At 36.7% G+C, this 19,696-nt stretch overlaps 1 protein-coding gene across 1 annotated transcript in view; it reads right to left on the bottom strand.

The window, feature by feature from the left end:
- Positions 1 to 17,110, bottom strand: part of LOC132115075 (H(+)/Cl(-) exchange transporter 6-like) — a 20,566-nt gene extending 3,456 nt beyond the window's left edge. Inside the window, exons 1-22 of the mRNA XM_059523477.1 lie at positions 17,036 to 17,110; positions 16,475 to 16,534; positions 16,271 to 16,336; positions 16,124 to 16,189; positions 15,452 to 15,518; positions 15,268 to 15,374; positions 14,246 to 14,372; positions 13,994 to 14,061; positions 13,782 to 13,840; positions 13,335 to 13,467; positions 13,130 to 13,243; positions 10,933 to 11,099; positions 10,700 to 10,814; positions 9,008 to 9,137; positions 8,103 to 8,256; positions 7,801 to 7,957; positions 7,443 to 7,549; positions 6,942 to 7,128; positions 4,755 to 4,912; positions 3,388 to 3,544; positions 1,041 to 1,148; positions 720 to 845 (exon numbers count right to left, since the gene is read on the bottom strand). Coding sequence (XP_059379460.1) covers positions 720 to 845; positions 1,041 to 1,148; positions 3,388 to 3,544; positions 4,755 to 4,912; positions 6,942 to 7,128; positions 7,443 to 7,549; positions 7,801 to 7,957; positions 8,103 to 8,256; positions 9,008 to 9,137; positions 10,700 to 10,814; positions 10,933 to 11,099; positions 13,130 to 13,243; positions 13,335 to 13,467; positions 13,782 to 13,840; positions 13,994 to 14,061; positions 14,246 to 14,372; positions 15,268 to 15,374; positions 15,452 to 15,518; positions 16,124 to 16,189; positions 16,271 to 16,336; positions 16,475 to 16,534; positions 17,036 to 17,110 — 2,508 coding nt within the window. The remainder of the gene's footprint in view (positions 1 to 719; positions 846 to 1,040; positions 1,149 to 3,387; positions 3,545 to 4,754; positions 4,913 to 6,941; positions 7,129 to 7,442; positions 7,550 to 7,800; positions 7,958 to 8,102; positions 8,257 to 9,007; positions 9,138 to 10,699; positions 10,815 to 10,932; positions 11,100 to 13,129; positions 13,244 to 13,334; positions 13,468 to 13,781; positions 13,841 to 13,993; positions 14,062 to 14,245; positions 14,373 to 15,267; positions 15,375 to 15,451; positions 15,519 to 16,123; positions 16,190 to 16,270; positions 16,337 to 16,474; positions 16,535 to 17,035) is intronic.
- Between the last annotated feature and the right edge of the window lie 2,586 nt (positions 17,111 to 19,696).

The raw sequence follows: 19,696 nt of genomic DNA, 5'->3' as shown, positions 1-19,696 counted from the left end.
GTGAAGGTTTGATAGTAGTAATATAATAATTACCAGTGGTTTAATTGTAAAAAAAAAAAAAAAAAAAAAAAAAAAAAAAAAAAAAAAAAATTTTGGTGGGGACCTATAGCTAACTTTACACAATGATTAGAAAATGTGTCTAATTTTCAAACATTTTTATTTTAACAAAAAAAGGAGCCTTCTTAAATGAACTAATTTATTTCTGTTTTCCTTCTGATGCCTGAAATGGGGGATTTGTTTAGATTATTAAACAATATTGTTCTGTATGAATAAATGAAATAATATGAAATGAATAAATATGAGACTAAAACTGCCAGTAGGTGGCAGCAAGTCCCTGTTTTAATACATGATTCACTGAATCATTCTGTCAAACGATTCGTTCAAAACGGCTGTATATAAAGTTAATAACATATTTGTGATCGCAGGTATTTTTTTTCTATCATTGCTTTTATGATAAGGGCATGCTAACTGCCTCCTAATAGAATGCCTTTGAACTCTCAAGCCGTGTTTTCGTAATTTTTTTTCAAAGTCAGTGACATACTCGATAATGTCAGCTCTCAGTGTCTCTCTGTCCCTCACAGTCACACATCCAGCACAAGAACATTATGACAGGGGAAAGACATTAAACTAATCAAGGAAAAATCACGGTAGGTTGTTTCTATACTTCTTTGTCACTGTGTTTCCATCGACACGTTGAAATGTTTGTGTGGTAGACATACCTCTCCCACAGCACTGACTACAGGTAAGTGTCGAAGCCCCATGGTCCTGAACAGATTGAAAACCTGGGAGACGCGTGTATTTGGAGAGACTGTATATGGACAGGGGTTCATATAAGGAGTCACGTCCTGTAACAAAAAAAAAAATCATACAATTAGGCTAATTATGTCTGAGAGAGACCGCTGAACAAACTGTCATCATTTGCATGACTCACTTTACAACAAGAGCACTTCAACACTTCCAATTAACACCAATTAACAGAACACATCATAGATGACTGACATGCAGAGCACTAGTTTATGAGCTGCTGAAGAGGACTTTACCACAATCATGCGTGGATTGAGAAGGGCCAGGTCCAGATCTTGGATGTCAGGGAATCGTGGGTAATCCTCGGTCATCTCTGAATGAGACAGCCGTGGCTGCGAGGCACTCTACAGAGAGAGAGGTTGTGTCTAATAGTGCGGTGAACAGTACTACGTTTTTTACTTATTATGCAAATCAAAAACTTTAAAAGACTATAATTGCATACAAATTGACTTTTTTTACTTGCATTTTATTTGGAATTAAACAACATCTAACAGTTTAAATGTATATTACAACCCGAATTCCGGAAAAGTTGGGACGTTTTTTACATTTTAATAAAATGAAAACAAAGACTTTCAAATCACATGAGCCAATATTTTATTCACAATAGAACATAGATAACATAACAAATGTTTAAACTGAGAAAGTTTACAATTTTATGCACAAAATGAGCTCATTTCAATTTTGATTTCTGCTACAGGTCTCAAAATAGTTGGGACGGGGCATGTTTACCATGGTGTAGCATCTCCTTTCCTTTTCAAAACAGTTTGAAGACGTCTGGGCATTGAGGGAAGTTGTTTGGAGGGAAGTTGTTTGGAGGGAAGCATATGTTGCTCTAAAACCTTTATATACACCTTTCAGCATTCACAGAGCCTTCCAAAACATGCCCATACCGTATGCACTTATGCACCCCCATACCATCAGAGATGCTGGCTTTTGAACTGAACGCTGATAACATGCTGGAAGGTCTCCCTCCTCTTTAGCCCGGAGGACACGGCGTCCGTGATTTCCAAAAAGAATGTCAAATTTGGACTCGTCTGACCATAAAACACTATTCCACTTTGAAATAGTCCATTTTAAATGAGCCTTGGCCCACAGGACACGACGGCGCTTCTGGACCATGTTCACATATGGCTTCCTTTTTGCATGATAGAGCTTTAGTTGGCATCTGCTGATGGCACGGCGGATTGTGTTTACCGACAGTGGTTTCTGAAAGTATTCCTGGGCCCATTTAGTAATGTCATTGACACAATCATGCCGATGAGTGATGCAGTGTCGTCTGAGAGCCCGAAGACCACGGGCATCCAATAAAGGTCTCAGGCCTTGTCCCTTACGCACAGAGATTTCTCCAGTTTCTCTGAATCTTTTGATGATGTTATGCACTGTAGATGATGAGATTTGCAAAGCCTTTGCAATTTGACGTTGAGGAACATTGTTTTTAAAGTTTTCCACAGTTTTTTTATGCAGTCTTTCACAGATTGGAGAGCCTCTGCCCATCTTTACTTCTGAGAGACTCTGCTTCTCTAAGACAAAGCTTTTATAGCTAATCATGTTACAGACCTGATATCAATTAACTTAATTAATCACTAGATGTTCTCCCAGCTGAATCTTTTCAAAACTGCTTGCTTTTTTAGCCATTTGTTGCCCCCGTGCCAACTTTTTTGAGACCTGTAGCAGGCATTACATTTTAAATGAGCTAATTAAGTGGATAAAAGTGTAAAATTTCTCAGTTTAAACATTTTCTACGTTATCTATGTTCTATTGTGAATAAAATATTGGCTCCTGTGATTTGAAATTCCTTTAGTTTTCATTTTATTAAAATTTAAAAAACGTCCCAACTTTTCCGGAATTCGGGTTGTACATGCAATGAGTGCTTTTTTAACCACTTTTAAGTAGGACTTAAAATGATGGCAACTAAAATATATTTTAAATATAATTTCTACTAAAATCTTCATGTCATGTATTTTAATATATCTTTCATTTAGTAAAAAGTGAAAATGTATTAAATGTAATATCAATTAGCACTTAATATTTAACATTATAATCAAATACATTACATGTGCTTTAGTATTTAGTCAACGCATCAAGTGCACTTCTTTAAAGCATGCCAAAAAATTATAAAATAATACTTACAATTATGGCTGGGCGATATATCTAATGATATGATCATGAATATTTAGTCAGTGATCTGGTTTCGTGATTAGCGTTAAATCGCCATCACCTGCTTTCAAATGGAGCGGCATTTAATAGACAGAGCCGTAGATGTCACTGTCAAGCTACGCAATATCAGGTTCATTATCGAAGGCGATTCATTTTTTTTTTTTTTTTTTACTTTATAACAAAGTGCACTCTTTAAAAGCATGTTAAGAAACAGACATGCATGCACACTCTCCAAGTGCACTTAAGTGGCCTTATATTTAATTAATATTATTATAATCATAAGTGATGGTCTGACCGCCTTTGAAAAGACGGAAAGCGTAAGATGAAGAAAATAAAGGCAAGAGAGAAGGAGAAGAGCGAGGAAGAGACCAAACAAAAGGGAGGAAGAGAGAAGACTCCAGGAGAAGGGGTCTGACGGACACTGACCGACTGGTTTTCAGCGTAGCAGACGCCGCGGATCAGCAGGTTGACGAGCTGTGAGCGCAGGATGAGCCCGTGAAAGGTGAGCGGCCGGAAGCGCTCCTCCATGCTCCAGTCCTCGCTGGGAGACTGGTCCGGGTACAGGTTTGGGTACGGCACATGTCTGCCAACATCCACCACAACAACAACAGACAGCAGACGCATTTAAACGACTCACGTGGAGAAAATAAACAAACATTTGTCTCACCCACAATACTGTCACAATTCAAAGCTCCTTCCCGGTCCACTAACATCACTGATTAAAAATAAACAGCATGAAGGAACATGCTATATGTATGCCTATATTTAGGTCTGCCCTGGATTATAAATAGGAGTCTTAAAGACAAAGGAATAAAAAGCCTGTTAAAATAAATAAAATGTGATGTTTCTCTGCTTACGCCCAGGGCATCCAAGATGTAGGTGAATTTGTTTCTTCAGCAGGACACAAACAAAGAGTTTTAAAACAAACCGTTGCAGTCGATCAGTCTTAAAAATGGAAGCAGATGGGAATCATGACTAAAACATAAAATAAAAAATGTTGTGCGTCTTCTTCTTGCTTTATGGCAGATAGCAGACTTATAAGTACATTACCGCCACCTATCTCTCAAATGGACCATTGACACTATCTACAATCTCAATTAGGTGTGTCAATGGTCCACTTGAGAGATAGGTGGTGGTAATGTACTTATAAGTCTGCGATCGGAGTCTATGAGTCTCCTCTCGCACCTGCTGCTTGAGAACGCACTCAGGATTGTAAAAAATAGGTAAAAAAAAAAAGAAAAATACTGTTCGGTTTCTTGCACAGACCAATAATTTCATGTCTTAACACGTTGATGTATCATCACAAGCCACAGGGTTTAATTTAGTTTTGTTTGTGCATGTTTTTTTTATTTGTTTTATTGTATGTTTTATCCCTGATTCCCATCCACTTCCATTATATGACTGACAGACTGCAACGGTTTGAGTTAAACTTCAACTGTTCTACTGAAGAAACAAAGTCACCTACACCTTGGATGCCCTGGGGGTGAGCAGAGAAACATCACATTTTCATTTTTGGGTGAACTATCCCTTTAAATTCAAAGTGTCACTAAATGCTGTTTTTGGTGTAGGAAACCTTGAATACAATCTAATGGACTTCTAGCTATAAACACTATACAAGTACAGAATATGGAGTAAATATTTTTGTGACAATATCCACTACATGCAGAGTACTGTCGTACAACTCTGTCTTGTGTAATGTTCGACTCCGTGTTCTCTTAAGATCTATGCTTTTCAGCAGGAACAGGGTGATAATAATAGTTCTGGAGGTGAAAGGTCAAAGTTCATCGCCTGACCTCCTCTCCAGCATCTGCTGAAGGATGTCCTGCCCTTCCTCGGCCGGCTCCACAGCGGTCTGCTCGTCACACACGTTGCGCAGCTCACTTGACGGGTATGATTTCATGGACTGACATCTCCTCCTCTGCTCCCCTGCACGCGTCAACACGCTGCTTTTCTGAAGGACGGGAAACAAAAAGACATACTATAAGGATTGATTTGTTAACATTAATGCATTAGGTATCATGAACTAACAATGAACAATCATATTACAGCATTTATTAATACTACTATTATTACTATTAATACATTAAACATATGAAGAGTAATAATTATTTGTAAAATTTTACAGTACATTCAATTTTACAAGTTAAAAGGACATTTGTTCATGTACTATAAACAAACATCAATTTATATATTTTGTAAAAATATTATGAACTAATGTTAATGAATTAAAACAATTTTAAACACTGTACCAACATACATACATGCATACACACACACATATATATATTTCTGTCATGACAACAGATTTTAATATGGTGAGGGATATGACAAAGTTAATGTATATGATCTTGGTGGAATAAATCTGCTATGCTGCTGCTGCTGCTGCTGTATTTGTAGATTATTGCTGCTGCAAGAAAGTACAGGAACTTACTACAGCCAATACATAAGCTGATATGGTGCTTTGAATATTTAAGACATACTGCTGCTGCACAAATAGCATATACAATAACCTGTAGCAGATCTATAAAGGTGGAGCTGGGGAAGGTGGAGGATTTCAGAGTAACTGCTCAAGCGAATGCTAATCGGCCATTTAAATTTAAAGCAGCTCGTTGGCTGCATATGTAACATAAACCAATCAGATTGTGACAAGAATATCATCAGTTACATTAAGGACACATTAGCCTGCACCATCTAGAGTTTCATGGAATAATGGAGTGTTTAGTACAGCTATTGTTTCACATAATCTCTGAGTTTCTAGTAATTTTAAAGGCAACATGTAACCACATTCACAATGCAATTCACCTCAATAATGTGAAATAATTCCAAGTAAAACCAAATATTGAAATTACACTTTTTTTAGGATTTTGAAAGTGGAGAGTGGATTAAATATTGTTTTACATAAAGTTAAGATAAAGATAAAAATAAATAAGAAAAACTTTTTTTATGCCATAAATGCTCAAATGGTGATTTTGTGCATTTTCAGTTGTCTTCAAAACTGTAGCCATCGCTTACAGTAGGTGGCCAACCAAAACCCCTTCTACAGCCACAGGTACCGCCGCCACGGCATCTGAAAAATGCATTTGCAGCTTTTGACCGCTGAGTGGCGCTTTAACCACACGCTTTCAAACAAGCGCATTAAAGCACATTTTCGCAAATAGACGTCAGTTTTCCCTCGCTGATGTGTTACATTTGACGGCTGCAGTCGGGGAAAATGAAGGAAAAACACTGTAGTTTAAATATATTTAATATTCACAGATGAAAGTTTGGTACTTAATTTTGGTGGATTTCTTTGAACGAATTCAAGCAGGATAAATGTCAAGCCTGTGGTTGAGCCTGTGCTTATATTTTCTCCAAGCTACATGGTATTAAACCATATTTTAGATTTGACGCATTTAATAGGTGTGCAGTATTATTTATATTATATGAACTATGTGTTATATTATTAAAAAGAAATTGTGGTTTACTTTGCATCGGAGCATTAAAAGTGGTAGCCTATTTTAGTGAGCTAGGCTACATGGATTAATATGCAAAATGACAATATTTTCATATATTAGGCCTATATTTTAATTTATATTTTAAAATTCCTTAAATAAAACAACATGGATTTTTGTTATTCGTTACCTGTCCTTTATTTTGACAGATAACTTCTTGTATATGTCTGTACTCTGATTAAGAAATTGTTCCATGATTTATGAATTATTTCCTTTATTTTAGTAAAACGTGAGGCACTGTATAATTTCATTCCCGTTATTTAGGCCTCATTAGCCTAAAACAAGAAACAAATAAATTAAACGTACAATTTAGCTAAACCTTTGAAACTCTAAAGAATGGACTGATAAATAAAACGTCCTCACGATTAAACTCAAGTTCTCTCATTATAAATCAACAAAATTAAAAAAACTACAACAAAAAACAACCCTGTCTGTTTGCACCATCTTGTGGTCAAAACGCTGTAGTTCAAGTCTGGTGTCGGGCTGTACCTTAAATTTGATATTGTTGCTTATGAGGATATTGCCCTTCATGAACTCCTTCTCATTGTCTCTGTTCTCGGTGACGACGGGGAATGCGTGATAGACTGTGGTCCTCAGGATGCTGACCAGAGACTGGATACGAGTGTGAGGATACACATATGTCAGGTTGGGCTCCATGATGTCACTGGCTGTTAATCTGAGAGATGAAGAGAAAATCACATAAATAAATAAAAAGCGAGACAAATAAGTCACAGCAGACAAAAACTGTGTATATAACAATCCGGTTGAGAAGAAAAAAAGACAAAAAAAAAAAGAAGGCATACAGTATTTGGACGCTTAATGAATGAATATCATTGCATTATAAATCAAAACATCATACTTTTCTTAGAACTTGCATTAGATGACAAATAATGCTATGCAACAAAGATATGAAATTAAGTGTAGCTTAATATTTAAACACTTCTGGGCTACAAACTGTGGCAAGTGTAATAAATGTGTAATAAGTCTCACTTGTCCATCTCGACCTCTGTTTCCCATTCCAGCAGCGGTACTCCCTTCAGGTGAATATGAATATCATATATTCCCTTATTAAAGAAATCGCCTGTCCACTTGGCCACCTGACAGACAAACAATGCCAGCTAGTAGTGCATATTTTAAGTAAGTTGTTTTAACTCATTAAATTCTGATTTTGCTATATTAGGAAGACATTCTTAAAGGATGGAGTCTGCTATAATTTAAACAATTTGATTCATTAATCACACAAACATCCCAGATGATGATTTCCCATATAAAAAAAGAAAAAAGAAAAAAAAAGAAAAAGCAAAATCAGATTTCAGATATAATGTCATAATGATTTTTGCATTCCTACCATCAGTGTTATCATAATGGGAAGTCCGTATGTGATCTCATTGGTCGATTCAATTAAGATGACTGTCAGGCTGATGGTCATTCTGACCACTCCTCCTAGAAAGGCAGCTGCTCCAATCAAGGCAAAGGTCCCCGAATATATTTGCATGTGAAAGTTGCTGCAATTACACACATTAAAAAAACAGCATTATACCAGTGTGGGCTGAGAAATTATGATGCATAAGACATGATAAATGTATGTGTCCTGTTCCAACAGGTGCCCTTGATATTTCTTATTAGACTGTAAACTGGAATAAATCTTACATTTTTAGGACATTGGCCACTAGGCGCCCAAGTGAAGCTCCGCAGAGAAGAGATGGGACGAACAGACCACTGGGAACAGACACACCATACGTCCAACAGCTCAGAAGAAAATACAGCACAAAGAACAGCGAGAGTGTGACGGGACTGAAGGTAGCTGTCAACAAAACCAGACAAAGGAGGGAGAAAGAGACAGAAAGGGGTTAGAATAATGGTATGTGCTTCTTAGAAAAATCAACACGATTTGTATTTTACCTCAAATTTATATTTCAATTTTTTTTTTTTTTTTTTTGAGCTGAACTACACTCCCGTTTAAACATTAGGGCTCAGTGTGATTTCTTTTGTGTTTTATGTAGAAATATCTTATGCTCATCAAGAATGATTTCTAAAGGACCACGGGACACTGAAGACTGGAGAAAAGATGCAGAAAATTCAGCTTTACATCACAGGTATAACTTATATTTTACAATATATTGACATTGAAAACAGTTATTTTAAATTCCAATATTATTTCACAATATTACATTTTTTTTCTGTATTTCTGTTCAAATAAATGCAGCCTTGATGAGCATAAAAAAAACATTCAAAACCTCACTGATCCCAAACTTTTGAACAGCAGTGTGTTTGAAGTTCAACGAAACTCCACTGTTAAACAACTAAATGAATGCATGATGTTTCCAAACTCATTGTTTAACTGCAATCTCAATATTGACCACAATAAATAACACGATTATGAATTTTAAAACAATCAAGAGGCTCTAATACAGGTTGAGGAGGAGTAAATTACACAATTTTCATTTTTTGGGGTAAATTTTATGGCTTAAAGCTAAATATTCTGAAATGCCTCTGAAGAACCTGAACAAAAACTGATCGCAAACACAGTTTATCGCTGCATGAAATTTTATTACCGTTCTGGTGGAAGAGCTGGTGGATTGCCACCTCTTGAGGGTTGAAGAACAGGGTTGCCATGTCATTATATGTGTTGTTATAGCAGAAGAAGCGTCGTACGGTTGAGTTCACCTCCTCGTTTACAGACCCCTACAAAACAAACCATTACTGCACTTACAAACTGTCTGATGCATAATGCACACAAAAAGGCACAGCTTTCTCAAACTGGCAAGTTGTAACTTTATAACAATTAGCTGCAATGTGAACCAGGCTGTATATCTTATATACAGTGTATATATATATATATATATACAAACCCGATTCCAAAAAAGTTGGACACTGTACAAATTGTGAGTGGAAAAGTGGAAAACTGTTCTGTGGTCAGACGAATCTAAATTTAAAGATCTTTTTTGAAAACTGGGACGCCATGTCATCCGGACTAAAGAGGACAAGGACAACCCAAGTTGTTATCAGCGCTCAGTTCAGAAGCCTGCATCTCTGAAGGTATGGGTTTGCATGAGTGCGTGTGGCATGGGCAGCTTACACATCTGGAAGGGCACCATCAATGCTGAAAGGTATATCCAAGTTCTAGAACAACATATGCTCCCATCCAGATGTCGTCTCTTTCAGGGAAGACCTTGCATTTTCCAACATGACAATGCCAGACCACACACTGCATCAATTACAACATCATGTCTTGTCCTGCGACTTATAGTCAGGTGCGACTTATCAAAATTAATTTGACATGAACCAAGAGAAATGAACCAAGAGAAAACATTACCGTCTACTGCTGCGAGAGGGCGCTCTATGCTGCTCAATGCTCCTGTAGCGCCCTCTTGCGGCTGTAGACTGTAATGTTTTCTCTTGGTTCTTGTTTCTAAATAAATGCGACTTATAGTCGAGTGCGACTTATATATAGTGCTGCTCCGATCACGATCGGCCGATCGTTAATGCGCATCTCGTCAGTAAAGCCGGTTCTCTAATCAGCGGTAAATTCCCTCAGGTGAGTGATTTCACATAGAGCAGCTGTTACTACACAGAGCCGTTGTTAACTGAGAAGATGTGCAAATAAACACTGAAAATGAACGTCGATTTGCGAATCTTCTCAGTTAACAACGGCTCTGTGTAGTAACAGCTGCTCTATGTGAAATCACTCACCTGAGGGAATTTACCGCTGATTAGAGAACCGGCTTTACTGACGAGATGCGCATTAACGATCGGCCGATCGTGATCGGAGCAGCTCTACTTATATATGGTTTTTTTTTCCTCGTCATGACGTATTTTAAGACTTAGGTGCGACTTATAGTCCGAAAAATACGGTAGCTTGCTGCTATTTCAGCTCAGCAAGTTATAATTACTTACAGTGATCTCCTCATCTGTACTCAAGGTTTGTGAAACTTAAATCAGCATCATTGCTATCTGATTGCTTATGTCAAGTTTTACCCACCCAAAAGTGATACATAAAAGAAACAAACTGCGATTGGTCATTATATATGTTAGTCGAATGTTATCTTCCTTCACCATCGAGCTGTTCTTGGCCATATTGAGGGACAAAGTTGACCAGAAATATCAGCACTATCAGTTGAAATCATGATAGAAAAAAGCCCAGCAAAAGAGTGAAACCCAGATAAATAGATTAGCGTAGAGTTAGAAGAGAGAATGAAAGAATGAATGAAGTCAGGAGAGAGAAAGGAAGCTGGTCTGAGACTGACCTGTGTTGATGTGTTGTTATTGGTGGATCCTAAATCTCGACACTCCCCCAGAGTCACTGAGGCCACGAAGATCACGAGTGTGGTCACCATACACACCAGCAGACTCTCCAGCACCCTGCCAGTCAAACAAATACAGCGTCAAACGCCTGTTATCTGACCGCTGATATTCTCCAGTTGTTTTAAGTAGCTTTATTCAATACTAAATCCATATAACAGAGATCTCTCTCGGGTACCTGGTGAATCTTGCTTTGGGGTGAACATTTCTCATGCGGCATTTTGCGAGGCGTTTGTTGATGCAGTTGAAAAGAGCGCCGAGCAAACCTCCTGCCACACCCATTAACACAAAAAATGCCAAATCTATTGCCGTCCACAAGTGACATGTCTTATCTCCATCTACACACTGTAGAAAGACAAACAGTTAACACCATACACCTAACTGATTCCCAATTATTAATTAGAAGTAAACACAAAATTGTGATCGAATGCCAAGGCTGAAGCTCAAGATAATGTTAATTTATCTCAATAGCTTTCATTAATTATTATTGCTGTAACATGCATCACATTAATCAACAATTTTAATTTAAAGGTTGCATTAAAGGTGCTGTATGTAGGATTGACACCAAGTGGTTGAACTATGTATTGCATTGAATTATATAGGATTTCCAGTAGACGTGTGTGACGCATTCTTTAATGACCTGCTTGGAAACAAAGATGCCGTGGCTCCAAACCCCTTCACGAAAAAAGAATGCTGTCGAGTTTACAACTGTGACGACAAGCGCTTATCAGGATCAACTAAATGCTGGATATTTCAAAGTATGTGAAATATTTAAAGTTCGCAGCACAGAATCTTTTAAAGTGCGTCCAAGAGTTTTACGCACCAGTCTGTTATTGTGCCGACATTTCTAAACCTCAAAACGTGACGCTAAAATGAAACAATCCATGATTGGTTGTTTGACATGTCCGTCAAATGGTCTCATGGGTGGGCCTTGGCCAATGAACGCTGCCACAGATTCCAGACCTTTAGCCATCAGTGTACAGGTCTGGCTATGCCAGACTGCTCCTCCTCAGACTTGATGCACACGCAGGTTTCCAGATTGATGACACCAACAGGAAGGAATGCACTTGATGATGGATGCAATGAAATACGCTGTGTTTTCTGCCAAATGGCAACCCCAAAATAAAAATAAAAAATACAATTGCTGAAATATAATTGGGTAAACTGGCAGAGGGCAGGTTACAGAATCCAAAACAGAAACCGAAATTCTGTACCGGAACACACATTTTCAAAGGAGAATAACTGACTGTAGCATAGTTTTTCAGACAAACAAGTATGTTAACTTAGCATGTTTCTTAAATATGTGCATATTAGGGTATGTATATTATGATATCTGCATATTATGGCATGTATATTATGGTATCTGCATATTATTGTATGTATATTATGGTATCTGCATATTATTGTATGTATATTATGGTATCCACATATTATGGTATTTCAATGCTTTAGTGGAGTCAAAATCTTACATACAGCACCTTTAACTACAAAAGCAGGCTAAAACAGTGATGATTAAATTCTGCCATTGGTTAACTTTTTTTTCTTTCCCCTAGTTGACATCAGATTAAAAATAATAATAATAATAATAATAATAATTGCTACAAGAATTTCATTCAATTTGATGAATAAATAAGATATCTATTATTATTATTATTTAGAATACCATGAATCGATAATGAATCATTCACAATAAAAAGTAATAAATACATATTTACAATACATACAAATATTTAAATATTTACATGTAGAAGATGACATGACGGGATTGGGGTTGGTCGTGTTATATGTAACACAATAGGGGTGTAATGTACACAGAAGTCACGGTTCGGTGCGTACATCGGTTTTGGGGTCAATGTTCACTACGAGTTCGGTACAACAGGAAATGTATTTTTTCATTTATCTTGAACAGACAGCAGCACTACATACAAGTAAGCATGAGCAGTTGTACTTGATTTGAATTTCAAGATTTCAAGCAAAAACACAATGGTCTGACTTTAGATCTGTGAAGTTATGCTACATAAGACACCTGTAGAAAACAAAAACAGCAGATGGACTGAATGAAAATGCACATTTATTTTCTGACAGCAGATGGCTGTCTACCTATTATGCCCCTTTTTACAAGACATAACATAAGTCTCTGATGTCCCCAGTGTATGAATGCGAAGTTTTAGCTCAAAATACACCACAGAGAATTTTGTATAGCTTTTTGAGATTGCCATTTTTAGAGTATGAGCCAAAACGAGCTTTTCGTGTGTTTGTCCTTCTGGAATGACTGCCTCTGACTTACTGAATACATCCGTACCGCTACACCCCACAACACAGCCTGAATGCATGTATTTAAGGGGCTTTAATGTTGTTTTCTGTAGCTTTTCTACCTTAAACTCTCCAAAGTTGAGCAGGCCAGGCAGCTGGAAGGATCCCCATTTACTAAAGTTGATCCCAGAACGAAAGAAGTTGAGTGTAAAAGTGGCAGACATGGAGCAGAACAACTATAAGAGACAGAGAGAGAAGTATAAACTGAACTTTCTCAGCACACACCAACAATACATCGCCAAAACCCTACATAATATATCCACATACCACTTTCCATGTGAGGGCCTGGTTCCAGAAGGACGACCCCTCCTCCAGACTGAAGAGGGTGCCCCCTATAGGTGCCCCGAAGGCAGCCGCGACTCCAGCCGCTGCACCCGCCGACACAAAATCCCTCTTGTCCCTGAACAGAAATCAAAACTGACCCCATTTACTTGATTGATACATATTCCTGGTAGAGATGTAGATGTTTTAATATATAATTTATTTTATAATTATAATAAGTAGTATAATATACAACGCTTCTCTAAAGATAACAGTACGTCAAATTTAATTTCACGATAACAATATCTGTCTCGATATAGCTATTTTTATTTTAGTTATTAAAAATAAGCAAATTCCAAACACAGTAGACAAATTTGAATGTCACTAATATTTAACATTTATTTTGTGCAATGTAATGTAATGATGTAGTGGCTGCTGTGATGTAGTGCTCACCGGTCACTGCGGAAATAGGGAAAGTGAAAGCGGATCTTCTTGAAGGTGATGCTCTGAAACTAATCAGAGAAACAATCATGCATTCATTAGACCTTGAATATGACTGTGAGCAGAAAGATGATGCATGAATGAATCACCTGGTAACATTCAGAGCACTTAATCTTTGTTTATTACTCAGTTCGTGTTGAATACATGAGCATATGGAGGAGTACCTGAGGAAGCCCTGCTCCTAATATCGCTCCACTGTGAATCATTGGTCCCTCTTTACCCACAAACAGTCCTGAGATAAAGACAACACTGAATCAGCATATAACTACTTCTAAAAGGCATTTCTCTGTCATCTGGCTGCATGTAATTCATTGACATGTTACCAGAATAAGGCCAGTTTACACACATTTCTTAAAAATCTGAATCTAAAACAGATTTGTTTCTGTGCCGATACAGACGGTTTCCCTCGTCTTTACCTCCAGCGACAGCGAACAGGACTCCGGTGACCTTACATATGAAGGTCCGCAGCCGCACGATGCCGGGAATCTTTACTCCGTTCAGGTAACTTTTGATTTCTGGGATACCAGACCCAGCTGCAACCGGCTATTAAACAGGACAAACAGATGGATTATATACTCTCCCCACACAAAACATTATTATTAATAAATATTAGATTAAATGCTGAAAATATATATATATATATATATATATAATAAATAAATAAATAAATAATTTAAATAAATAAATAAATAAATATTACATAAATAAATAAATTATATATATATATATATATATATATATATATAATAATTAAATAAATATATATATATATATATATATATATATATATATATATAAATATATATATATATAATAATTAAATAAATATATATATATATATATATATATATATATATATATATATATATATATATATATATATTTATTATATATATATATTTATTTAATATATATATAATTTATTTATTTATTTAATATATATATATATATATATATATATATATATATATATATATATATATATATATATATATATATATATATATATATATATATATATATTTTTTTTTTTTTTTTTTTTTTTTTTTTTTTATTGGAATATATTGGAATGATATTCAATATAAAGCAATAGAAAAAAAAAGTTGAGTTTAAGTTTATTGCCACATCAGCTTCACAGGCTATTAAAATACTATTATAAAAATGTTTTACGCATAAATTTCTATAAAATACACTTTGCATTTACTTTCAGCAATAGAAACAAATCTAGCAGTCTAATAAATCTGGCAATCAGTGCTACAATAAATGTTGGCTCTCTGATGATTTGCTTTAATCCTATTTTGTAAGATAAGCTTCCGCTTAATGCAGTAATGTAAATGTTAATCAGTGAAATACTTCAAATAAATGAGTTTAATGTGAGGTGCTTTCCTCTGGTGTGCCGTGTAATGACTTTTAACATATCAGCCAGAGCTGTTCTTACCTCAACGAGCACCAGAACGCCGGAGATGAACACGAACATCACATTGAGAGCCAGCAGCTCCAGTAAAGAGAGAACTAGACAGCCGTTCTCACTGCATTCCTCCACAGCTGAAGCACACGTCAAGGTCTCAGCAAACAGAGCACAATGACACAAACCACAACACAGCACTGAGCAGAAAAGATACATCGTCCAACCAAGCTGAACTTCAGCTGAGTGAAGAGCCGCACGAAGAAATCAACAAACAGCCCAGTCTGAACAGAAAGAAACCAAAAATATCACCATTTCACTGGACCACGGGAATACTAGGAAGGTGGAACTCAAACAAATGTCCAGTATTTGACCTCCAGAAAAAATCTTGAAGTAAAAAAAAAAAGCCTTAATGTTCTGGAATAATATTTACGGGATTTAATATAATTCGTTATTTCGTTTTGGAGGGATTAAGTACATTTGAATTTTAAATGTATATATAAAAAAAATATAAAAGTTTAAATATAGGTTTAGGCATTTGTATTTATTAAATGTAAACACGACATAATACCAAACAATTCTAATATTGTGGACACAACACTTTTCCATCATAAATGCCAAGCTCTGAGACTTGATATAAGTGACTACAGAGAGTACAAACTTTATTGTATTCTCACATCTGAAAACAAGGACATTAGTTCTTGTTTTCTAATATCGTTCTTTCATTATATCCCAGTGACACTTGATTTTAGGCAAATGAAGTAGTGAGATCTATAATTTGCTAGAAATCTCATTCTCTGTAGGGTATAAAAACCTCATGCAGTGTTTGTATTGGTGCCGTGACCCTTTTCAAAACGACTTTGGGTGCATAAACCACCCTGAAACTTACCAGTCCTGTTGATACTCCGATTGCAAACACCAAAATCCACTTTATCGCTTCATACTTTCTGGCTTTCTGTAAAACAATACACTTGGTGAACGGACTTGCTTTCATACGAATATATGACAAATAAAGACACCACCTCACATGCTTTACCTTATTATCCAACCCCTCCAAAACCTCCAAAAATGGCTCATTGATGCATCGGTCATAATCCAAACTCTGAAAACCCAAATATGAATAAAGACAGGCAGCATTTATATTTTTTTCAACATATCTGTGAGAGATGACCTATCATGTTTCAAGCCTTAGTATTGATTTTATCGAAAGCATAATCTGTTGCGTCCATGATTCACTAACCTCATAGTCTTTTCTTGGCAATATTTCATCCTCATCTTCTCTGGTTTCACCCAGTATTGTCTAACAAGCAAAAGACAGGTTCTGAGGATCTCAAAAACGAACAGATGATGTCTCGAAACAATGGAGTGACTGTCTCTGAGCACATTTCTGACATTTCAAATGATCACATCAGGATTAATGCCTGATTTGACAACAATATTAGCATTTATTTACAACGATAAAGAACACATTGACAATATTAAATCAGGTTAATCATCATAACATCAAGAAATACAGGGTGTGTCTCATAACCTGACGACAATGATTTGGTGATATATTGTCCAAAACTGCTGCACTTGGCAAAAACGACCAACAATCTCGTCTAGACTATGAGCAGACTAGATTCAGAAACAGTTAGACTTTCATGTTAACTTTACACTTGATTCACATCAGACTGTTTACAGTGAATCTGGGTGACGGACAACAGATGAAACATAGTTTACCGCGTCAGAATGAACTCACGTTTCACTCAAAAGGCGTTTTGCGTTAGGAAACAGAGAACACACATAAAATATTTTATACCAACTCCTCTGGTGTACTTGTGTCGCCTTCATTGCAGCAGCACTGACCACACAAACAGCCTCCACAGGACGCCATCATCTCCTGCAGACTGAGCAGAGCACCGCTGGAGCGCAGCTGATCACATGACCAGCGCACAGGCCAGCGGAAGTACTCAAGCGCGCTGCAGATGCGCAGTAACAGTATTTACGCAATCCACTTATCTATAATATATAGACAGTGCTGGGTAGATTACTTATGAATTGTAGTCTTTTATTGTTTACCAATTATATGACAACTGTAGTCAGTAATGTAATTTATATTACTAATTTTAGGTCATGTATTCTGACTACCTCGGGATAACTTTGAGATATTTTGGGACTTAAATTTTTACATTTGAAATATTTCATTTTTTTAGCTGCATGCCAGTGTGACCATTAACCAATATCAGAGAACTGTAAACATCCAAATGTGTCATTAAATAATTGAAACATTAACTTTAAACCTCAGGGGGGACTTCAAGTAAATACTTTAGGTCAAAGGGATTTGACTGCCGAGTTCTCTGCATCACATGAAGAATATTAATAAACATGAAAACAGCAATGACATGGATAAGGTCTTCTGAGTTTTAGATATTTTTGTCAGTTATACAACCCGAATTCCGGAAAAGTTGGGACGTTTTATAAATTTTAATAAAATGAAAACTAAAGGAATTTCAAATCACATGAGCCAATATTTTATTCACAATAGAACATAGATAACGTAGCAAATGTTTAAACTGAGAAATTTTACACTTTTATCCACTTAATTAGCTCATTTAAAATTTAATGCCTGCTACAGGTCTCAAAAAAGTTGGCACGGGGGCAACAAATGGCTAAAAAAGCAAGCAGTTTTGAAAAGATTCAGCTGGGAGAACATCTAGTGATTAATTAAGTTAATTGATATCAGGTCTGTAACATGATTAGCTATAAAAGCTTTGTCTTAGAGAAGCAGAGTCTCTCAGAAGTAAAGATGGGCAGAGGCTCTCCAATCTGTGAAAGACTGCGTAAAAAAATTGTGGAAAACTTTAAAAACAATGTTCCTCAACGTCAAATTGCAAAGGCTTTGCAAATCTCATCATCTACAGTGCATAACATCATCAAAAGATTCAGAGAAACTGGAGAAATCTCTGTGCGTAAGGGACAAGGCCGGAGACCTTTATTGGATGCCCGTGGTCTTCGGGCTCTCAGACGACACTGCATCACTCATCGGCATGATTGTGTCAATGACATTACTAAATGGGCCCAGGAATACTTTCAGAAACCACTGTCGGTAAACACAATCCGCCGTGCCATCAGCAGATGCCAACTAAAGCTCTATCATGCAAAAAGGAAGCCATATGTGAACATGGTCCAGAAGCGCCGTCGTGTCCTGTGGGCCAAGGCTCATTTAAAATGGACTATTTCAAAGTGGAATAGTGTTTTATGGTCAGACGAGTCCAAATTTGACATTCTTGTTGGAAATCACGGACGCCGTGTCCTCCGGGCTAAAGAGGAGGGAGACCTTCCAGCATGTTATCAGCGTTCAGTTCAAAAGCCAGCATCTCTGATGGTGTGGGGGTGCATAAGTGCATACGGTATGGGCAGCTTGCATGTTTTGGAAGGCTCTGTGAATGCTGAAAGGTATATAAAGGTTTTAGAGCAACATATGCTTCCCTCCAAACAACGTCTATTTCAGGGAAGGCCTTGTTTATTTCAGCAGGACAATGCAAAACCACATACTGCAGCTATAACAACAGCATGGCTTCGTCGTAGAAGAGTCCGGGTGCTAACCTGGCCTGCCTGCAGTCCAGATCTTTCACCTATAGAGAACATTTGGCGCATCATTAAACGAAAAATACGTCAAAGACAACCACGAACTCTTCAGCAGCTGGAAATCTATATAAGGCAAGAATGGGACCAAATTCCAACAGCAAAACTCCAGCAACTCATAGCCTCAATGCCCAGACGTCTTCAAACTGTTTTGAAAAGAAAAGGAGATGCTACACCATGGTAAACATGCCCCGTCCCAACTATTTTGAGACCTGTAGCAGAAATCAAAATTGAAATGAGCTCATTTTGTGCATAAAATTGTAAACTTTCTCAGTTTAAACATTTGCTATGTTATCTATGTTCTATTGTGAATAAAATATTGGCTCATGTGATTTGAAAGTCTTTTTGTTTTCATTTTATTAAAATTTAAAAAACGTCCCAACTTTTCCGGAATTCGGGTTGTACATCAGAAGTATTTAGTAAATTGTGTAATAGTTCATCGTGGTATAATTGACTTAGAGGTGCATCAGAAACATGGATTGCAAATTAATTCGCATGACATTTACATGGCCTTTCTATATTGTGAATATTCAAAGCTGAATGAAATGACATGAAGTAGACTTTTTAAGGAAAAATAAAATAAGAGAGAGAGAGAGCATCTTTGTGCCATTTATATTCCCCATGCAGCAAAATCCCCTTATCATGATGAGGAATACCTGAACAACATCCACACAGAGATCAGCCGTTTCCAGGCCCAGGGAAATGAGACTTCAACACAAGAACTGGAACTGAACTCGATAACAGAGATCCAAAGGACAATGAATATATCTGTGGCCAAAACTCCAAAGATGTTATAATATCCCATTCTATTACTGTGAGGTCATTTTATTATTAT

This window comes from Carassius carassius, chromosome 34, assembly GCF_963082965.1.
Source record: "Carassius carassius chromosome 34, fCarCar2.1, whole genome shotgun sequence".
NCBI lineage: Eukaryota > Metazoa > Chordata > Actinopteri > Cypriniformes > Cyprinidae > Carassius > Carassius carassius.
Note: the sequence above shows the minus strand (reverse complement) of the source record. Positions and strands in the feature narration are given on the sequence as shown.